We start from the raw sequence: 9,098 nt of genomic DNA on the forward strand, positions 1-9,098 counted from the left end.
CTGTGCTCGTTTAATCATGGTTTTCCTCATGATCTTTAAATCAGAAGTTGTTAGGCTACAAAGGTTGAAGACATTTTCTGCAGTTGGTCTTGGTCCAAACTTTACAAAGAGTGTACAAAAATTAGAATAGTATTACAGACAGCTATCCTCTTCCTCACTACAAGAGCTTTGGGAATGATTTGCAGGACTAAACAGCTCAGTATTTTCTGGTTTACATCAGAAATCCCAAAGGATTTAGAATTTCAGTAAATCTCACAAGCATATTGTTTACGTAGTTTGATCCAAACAGGTAGTGTACATATCAGGACAACTTGAGGTAGACAGGTATTCCTTTTGCAAAGTTTCAGGGTCAAAACCAGAAGTAAGATATCATGCGATGTAAATTTGTATTCTGATACGTTTGCATAATGTTTTTAGGTGGATATAAGAAAGTTTTACCAAGTGTCAGTGTGTAAAAGGCCCAGAAGTAGAAGTCTCCATACATTCAGGTTGTTTATACAGAGGCACAACTTTACGCTCACCAGACAAAGGATTGCTATCGTTTACTTCAGAGCAGAATAATGAGAAACAGCAGCGTAATTTATAGGAATATATTTTTAGTATTTTTTTGAAAATATATACATCTAGAGTACTTTCAATAGTGAAATACAGTTCATCATCTTTTTGAATACAATAATGCTAAATTTGGTTCTGTCATTTTTGTGATAAAATATATGGTTTCAGCTAAAATACTGTACTGCTATTCTTTAAAATATACACAAGTTATATACAAATACAAAATTACATTACAAATCTTTTAATTGCAGTCAGAAATAATCTAAATATTTTGCAATAGTTTGTACACCCAGACAGGTGTACTGTTTCTAAAAAGACTGCAATAAAAGCAAATGTAGTTTTTCAGATTCCTCAGGCTGAGGTAATGCCCACTTCTTCTTTACATATTGAATGTCTATCTGTCCAGATTCTTTGGCCAGCACAATGCCTAACAGTCCATTTGTTTTTTCTGGTTCTCCCAGTAGAGCCATAGTTACAACACTGAAATCAAAAGAACGGGGGAATGTTTTTAATTGAGGCAAAATTAAGAGAAATAGGTGTTTTCAAGCGTGTTTTTAGCAGGTTACTTATAGTAAACTCAATGATTCCTTTTTTCTGCTCATCACAACGTGATACTCCTCACTATTTCAAGTCGTGGTATGTTCTTTAGCTTTTCACCAGTTGCAATCATTTAATGTAAACATAACAGGCAATTCTTCCCCTGTTCACAGATTCCATCATCAATTTCTAATCATGACTTAAAAATTATTTCAAGCTTGTAAAAATGAACTATTTTACGGTATTTTCCAGTACAATGTAGCAACTTTAAAAATTACACTATTTTCTCCCAAAACTAGCAGCACTTTGCTGTTGTTTACAAGGCTACAAGGAAAACTTCTAGTTAGAGGGATATTCACCAAGACTAACTTAAGCCTAGGGAAGACAGAGTCTCCCAGCAGGGCTCCCATCAGGAAGGAAAGAGAATCCTCAAGACTATAATTCAGAAAGGCTAAATTAAACTTCTTTTCTGCATCAATCTACAGGATACCCAGATCTCTACACTGACTACAGGAACAGCATTGTGAGTCTTGGTGAATACGTGCTAGCCAAAAATATTCCTGTTTACTTTGTGACAATGAACACAATATATTTCTTTATGTTGGCAACCACACTATATATAGACATTTAAAAATGTTGTCCAACATCTTGTCTATTTTAGGGGTTGATCCTATTCCAGCAAAGCTATCTTTGAACTTAAGCAGTCCAGCGATTTTAGTGGGAACAAAATTTTTCTCTTCATGTAAACAGCAACTGCTCCATGTACAGATATCTGTCCCAACTGATAACACTATACCTAATTTTGATTTATACTAACATTATTTCTCCTTTATCCACCTGTATAAAATAATAAGTAAATAAGGATAAACTAAAATTTAGCTTGCTGTAGTCTCTTTCCACACCTCCGACAGTTTAAAAAATACAGTTAGAAAAGCGAATTCTAATGAACATTTAATGTCAAGCAGAAAAACCCATCCAAACTCTAATCAAAATGAAGATGATAATAATATTAATATTTTGTTAAAAATAGAGTAATGTGATGTACTTACTTCTCTGATGGAATAGTCTGCTTTGCCACAGGCAACAAATCATTTTCCAGAAGATCCCAAATGTAAATATTAGATGATGCATCCAGGACAAAAAACACAGCGGGTCTTGTTAAAGCCCACTTCAGGGCAATAATTGATTGGCCATTTGTGCTGTCGTTCCACTGCATGAGGGGATACTCTGATGTCATTTGGTGTAATCTAATACTTCCATCTGAACAGCCAACCTATATCATAGTCAAAAAGAAAATATTTCCTGGGAATGAAATAAACTAAGCAGGATAAAAACTGCAATTCAGTTCTTGAGAATATCAGACACATAAATAAAATTAGTTCTCTGACTCAAGTGGAACATCTCTCATATCTCACTCTATGGACTATCCAGATTTTAACTTTTAATGTAATTTTGAGTTCGAAAGCAGTAACTCTGTACTGAGCATACTAGAGTAATCTAATCCACTAATCCTAGGATGAAGTCCTAATTTCCTATTTTAAAAAAGGTTCTCAAACTATCAACTTCACTAATACTATGATCCCTCACAACGTGACAGTAGTCTGAATTGGGGCGAGGTCAGAGCCTAGAGACCAATTCAGACAGCTACTTAGTGACACATGTAATCTGTAAAACCAAGAATAGCTTTCAGTAGGACAGGCTGTGCTTAACAGTTTAATGATATTAAACTGATTCATAATGAACAACTAAATTCAAAGACAGGCAGATATCACTGCTTCCAGATATTTTCTTATAACCTTTGTCTTGCTTAATATAACATTTACAGGTTTGCTCTAATCCAGGTACAAAAGAAACTATTCTATGAAAACAGAAAATAACTTATTCTTATCACCCTGGGCCACCTCTACATCAGGAAACCTTCCTACAATTTTCAAATTATGATGACTTTTTACAGTGACTCTGCAAATTGTGCTTACATTTAAAAGGACTCTGCAGATACAAACTTGTAGAAGTCAGTATCACTCTAAATAAACGCATTTGGGAAAAAGAACATCCACACTGGTAAAAGAAAGTTCTGACTGCGCAGTGGTGACACAAAATACATACACTGTAGCCAAACACATTAATTTTATACCTTAGGCAATCCTAATGAAGTCATGTAAATCATGCAAATTTAGAAAGAAAGCATTTTTAAGAGAGGATCAAGTACAAATATATGCAAGGATAAGGAGATGGAAAATCCTACCAAAGTTAGGTTCAACTTGCATTGAATAAAATTCCACAAGGGAGATAAATAAAAACAGTGGGTGTGTCAACATGAACTGCTGAGAGCAGATTTGAACACACCTGACCACACGGTACACTGCCAGGCACACCCCAAGGGTACGCCTGATGTGGAGAGGAAAGGAAAGGAAAGCAGGGAATGCCCAGAGCTGCCCCACAGACCTTTATTTCACAGCAATACAGATATTTTGTCTCCAAAATGATTATGCCACTAAGAAATGTATGATAAGAGCGAGAAACAGCTGAGGCTTCATTAACAGCAGAAGACCTGCTTGCAATGCTGAATTTCAGTAAAAAGAAAGAATAAGTGATAAGGCTGAAGTGACATTGCCATTTGTTTCTGTGAGCCAGACGGTCGGCCTTTTACATAAGCAAAGTTCGAACACCAGAACACAAAATTTATTGTCACCCTTCATGGCAGATTGGAATTAGTGAGGTAAATCAACTATCACATCTAGTTAAATACATCAAATTAGAAATTCTCCCTCAGCAAGTAATTAAAAAATGAGACTTGTATTACATTAAAATGTTTTCATACCAAAAATAGTGGCTTTCCAAAAGGGAAGAAATCAATTGCGTTGATGCTTATTGATCTCAGTCTGCTCTCCTGGGGTCTGAATAGCTTTGGAAGAACTTTTAAATCATGTCTCGTACCATGGCCTACCAGCCCCTACAAACAATATAAAGAAAATGAATTGGACAAAACAAAATTTGCATTATCAATATTACAAGAAGTAGTTAAATAATTCACAGAGCTGCTACCTTAAAAGATCCTTAATAGCTCACAAATTTTAATAGCTAAAAGATTTTAATAGTAGTCTCAAGTTATAAATTTTATATACAGTCTACTGGTAAAATTCCAAGTAAATGGGGCAGCTTCCAAAACAAAAAATAACAATGAGATGAATTGCAGCACATTACTCACAATGTTTGTTCCAACAATGAAATGATTAGGATTAGAAGACAGAAATTTAATATTCAGTGTCTGGGGCATTCTCTGGCGCACATCCTTTGGGAAAAGGCTAGGAAAAACATAAAGGTAAAAGATGACCTAAATACAGGTAGTTGTCTCCTGCAGCTATGCAAGTACATACAGAAACTCTTGATCTAAAATGGCTATGACTAGCTCTAGGAAGAAGTGTATATTAAAAAACCCCCGAACAACTAATGAAAATATTGTTAAATGTATCTTACATAACAGCAAATTAATAAAGTATAGGAAAAATTAGCTTTGTGAGATACACATGTAGAATCTAAATGTCCCTGTTTTCTTACCTGTTATTCAATTCCATAGTAGAGCTATGTACTAACTTCACTCTCCCTCCAGGAATTAAACCTAAAATTATACAAAATAATTATTTAAACTGATTTAAGCACTTTGCATTAGGAAAGTGGTATCACCAAATGAAAACCTAAGTCAATAAGTAAAAGGATACTTCATAATTAAATTGTTTATTGTACATACAGCTTTTGATATGTAAAAATCTTACATCATTTAGAACTATTTACTTCAGAATTCAAATTTGAAGAGTTTTAAACTTTGACAGAAATCAAAGAAAGAGGACAGAGAAAGGGAAACATGATTATATGTTTGTTTTAGTTTTACAGTATGCATATAACATCCTGTAATATCACTCTATAAAACCCAATTCTATCAATGGTGAAAATGCACATTTATGTTGTTTGGCTCTTTGACAGTGAATTATAGTAATGAGAGACTGTAATAATGTTTCAATAAAGTTGATCTATGTTACTTGTTAGTAGAGAATAACATAAATAATTCAAATCCTTCAAACATAAGAATTTTTTGACGAGGAAAAAAATGAATGCTGGTGGCAGTAAAACTGTGTCAACACACGACCATAGCTTTAAAATGTACCTCTCCACAGACATAATACCCAGCTTTAGCAGCTTAATATAGTCAGACGTTGCACATGAGCTTATAAATTAGAAAATTGATCAAAAATTCTAGTTTGTTAGCATTACTTCATTGTTTATACATATATTTTAAAACGTATCAGGATTTTAATCACAGCCTTTTCCAGTTAGGTAAGTATGTAAGTCTAAATTTGTTCAAAGAACAAAAAAGGTAATTTTCTTCATAAATTCATTACATTCACACAATTCAAAAAAGGCTGAATAGACTTTGCTCTTTACTTTTTTAATGGAAACTTTTTTCTCACACTAAATTAAGTACCTTACCCAAAAGAGAACTTTCAGGACAATTATCAAAATGGAGATATAGGCAACAACAAAAGCATTATAACAGATTGGTTAAAACTAAAGAAAGAACAGGAGGACCGAGAAGGACATAAAATCTCATATTCTTTGGAAAAAAGCTGTTGAGGACACAGAAATCTGCTTTGACATTATAAGAAATGTGGTTGTCTGTGATAGCAATTACCAATACAGAATTAGCAGATGAGATTCAGATAGCAGTGAAAATAACTCATGATACCTAACCAATAACCCCAAATATCACATATATGTCCTATTCAGAATGAATCTTTTCCTCAGTAATTTTGCCTTCTTCTAAACTATTTGTCATCACTAACTCTTCCTCTCTAACTTCATAATCTCAAAACTCAAGCACCTTATTCTACCTCTAATGTACAGTACTCACCTAAATCAGCTTGTGAACCAGCTAAATCCACTTTTTGTAATTCAACAACTACCTGAAAAGTCAATATTTAACATTAATAAGCAATAAATATTTACCAGACTTCCAAGTTTTTTAACTAGTTGTAATAATGTATGACATAACTCCAAAGGAACGTTTGAATAGGTAGGTCTAACATTACAATGATTACAAGTAGATTCTCTATCCCCTGTCAATGTCTGCAGTGCTAAAAATAGCTTCACATGCCTGCTGGATGTTCCCTGCTGGAAAGCAGAATATGGGAAGTCACATTCTACACTTAATCGCTAGTTGGCATCTTGCTGGTTTGGTCGGTCACAAAAAAAACCCCACCCTAAACCCCAAAATAAGGAATTGTAATACATTTCCTGTGCTTTTCACTATTCATGAAATAGAAAGGATAGATCATTTGGCCTGAATCTGTTGCTACTAAAGTTACTTAGAGCTTTAAGGGACTTAATTAGTGATACAGAAGGGAAATACTTTTATCCCCTTATTATTCACTGAGCTATTCAGTTCCTCAAGCAAGATCAATTCAGTAAAGCTGCAGCAGAAAAAGACAGAAAACATCCGATAAAAGAAGAGTTGTCAGAACAGTAATTAAGAGCAACAGATCTGGTGCTTACCTGCCTGTCATATTTTAGGCAGGGTAATCTTATCCACAGATTTTCACATTTTGCCTCTTAAACATTTATTTTATGTGAACTATGAATGTCATTTCTCACATCATTCAGTACAGTCTCTGACACCACTGTGATTCAAATAAAATAAAGTAGGTGGGTGAAAGAGGACCGAGGTCTACTATTCAATTAATAGCAATATGTGAACATATTCCCATGAAGCAGAACTACTGATTGCCTGTTTTCATGAATTCATGTTCCTGTTACTAGTTTTGCCTAAGGATAATATCATGGCATTAGGGAGTCAGGTCAGAAATTTTGAGAAGAATTCCAACAGAACGGCTAGTGTTGCCGTACTTTTCAGGGAGGAAATTCTCATCAGAAATCCTGGATTTGGGTTGCTATATTTGAAGAAGTATTTTATTATTCCAACACATAATACTCTCTCTTTTCATACATATATTACTCACCCACATATTGAGGATTCCATTTTCATCCATTGAAGCTATCTGAAATGGAGGGCCTGACATTTCTATGGAAGGAATAGTAACAATTTATATTCATACGCTGACCTTCATCCTGAACAATATCAAAGGATTTGTAACACTTCCTAGGTTAATACATTCTCTGAAACTTTTATGAACCTCTCAGCTCCATAAAAAGGGAAAGTGACTGAATTCTACCAAAGAAGAAAAAGGCATGAAACTTGTATGTTCAGTTTGTCCTACCAGATAGGCAGATGTTCTCTGTTTTCATCTTTTGAAATGTCTGGATTCTGCATGGACTTTGGAACAGAACAGAAAGTCCAATAGATGAAATCTTGTAAAACCTGCAATATGCAGCACATTTCTTTGGACTACTATGGATTTCAAAGTGAAAATCTGCAATGGAAGTAATAACGTCTCCTCTAGCACACTACCTAAGAATTTGGGGGCATGAGGATTAAAGTTTCTTTGCAAAGGTTGGTCATAAAAAAATTAGGCAAAAGGCCCAGGAAGAACCACGAAGTACAGTCACATATTTTAAGTGCTTTCAGATATAACCAAGTTGCTCGACTTTTTTAGATAGGGTTTTTTTTGGACATTATAGGAGCACTAAGACTTCTCTAAAGGCATCCTGATTTCTTTAAAGGCATTACAGAAGCACTAAGACTTCTCTAAAGGCGTTTTTTTGAGTGATAACTTGTTTTATCATGTAAGAACAAAACATTGTCTTGAAAACAGACATTATAACAAGCATGCACCCATATCTGATGTGAAACTGCACTGAATGAACATTACATAAAAATGAGAGCAGAAAATAAACATGAATGTTGTATGTAATTGATACTACAATTGATACTACAGACAACTTAAGAGGCAGAATAGAATGATAAACTGGATTTTGGCTATGATATATTTGTTTCACTAGATACCTAAAGAAAGACTCAGACGTATTGATGCTTTGAAGATCAGCTTACATACCCTCCTGATAAGAGAGGCTTGAGAGCCCATAATTCTGATCAGTGTAGAGAGAGGTTGAGACAGGTTCCACTGCTAGTATAGAAGAGGTGTGGTTTACTGAGTTCAGAACACCATCTATAATTAAGGATAATGAAAGGTGAACACTATATTATTTTCAACAAAAACAACAAACCCCTAATCACTTTTCAGCTTATGGGAGAATGATGGTTACAAAGAAAGAATGGCAAATAAAAACTTCATAAAGAATTACTTTGTAAAAGTCTCAAATACAATGCTGCAAACTGTTTCCTAGATTAACAAAATACTACTAGATAAACCAATGTTTCACCATTTGCATTTACTTGCCATTTTCCAAATGACTGCTGCACCATTTATGCCACTGTACCAGACATTTCATTAAAATCTGCCATTTCAGGGTTACCATGAAAAGAATTATGTTAATTTCAAGCTCCATAAACAATAGAGGTAGAAGTAAATCACTGCTTACTATAGAAAAGACAAAATTGAAGAAAAATTACTCTTACAGAGTATTCTTTAATAGAAAGTAACTACGCTGAAACAAACAATTCACCACAAGAAAATATGTGTTTACCCTATTGCTGTTTACAAAGAGAGGACTGGTGGGAGATGTGGTGGTCGGAGGCCGTCTTGGGCTTAGCGACCATGAAATGGTAGAATTCTCAATTCTCAGTGAAGTAAGGAAAGGGGCCAGCAAAACCGCAACCATGGACTTCCGGAGGGCGGACTTTGGCCTGTTCAGGACACTGGTTGAGAGAGTCCCTTGGGAGACAGTCCTGAAGGGCAAAGGGGTCCAGGAAGGCTGGACGATCTTCAAGAAGGAAGTCTTAAAGGCACAGGAGCAGGCTGTCCCTGTACGCCGCAAGAAGAACAGGCGGGGAAGACGACCAGCCTGGCTGACCGGGGAGCTTTTGCTGGGACTCAGGAAAAAAAGGAGAGTTTACCACTTGTGGAAGAAGGGGCAGGCAACTCAAAAAGAGACCA

General features: G+C 35.1%; 1 protein-coding gene across 1 annotated transcript in view; it reads right to left on the reverse strand.

The window, feature by feature from the left end:
• Positions 1–830: 830 nt before the first annotated feature.
• WDR60 (WD repeat domain 60) overlaps positions 831–9,098 on the reverse strand; it is a 33,980-nt gene continuing 25,712 nt past the window's right edge. The window contains exons 18-25 of the mRNA XM_009329891.1: positions 8,097–8,210; positions 7,104–7,165; positions 5,999–6,050; positions 4,651–4,711; positions 4,301–4,397; positions 3,914–4,045; positions 2,142–2,365; positions 831–1,035 (exon numbers count right to left, since the gene is read on the reverse strand). Coding sequence (XP_009328166.1) covers positions 864–1,035; positions 2,142–2,365; positions 3,914–4,045; positions 4,301–4,397; positions 4,651–4,711; positions 5,999–6,050; positions 7,104–7,165; positions 8,097–8,210 — 914 coding nt within the window. The 3' untranslated portion in view covers positions 831–863. The remainder of the gene's footprint in view (positions 1,036–2,141; positions 2,366–3,913; positions 4,046–4,300; positions 4,398–4,650; positions 4,712–5,998; positions 6,051–7,103; positions 7,166–8,096; positions 8,211–9,098) is intronic.

Source organism: Pygoscelis adeliae, unplaced genomic scaffold (genome assembly GCF_000699105.1).
Source record: "Pygoscelis adeliae isolate BGI_AS28 unplaced genomic scaffold, ASM69910v1 Scaffold238, whole genome shotgun sequence".
Classification (NCBI taxonomy): domain Eukaryota; kingdom Metazoa; phylum Chordata; class Aves; order Sphenisciformes; family Spheniscidae; genus Pygoscelis; species Pygoscelis adeliae.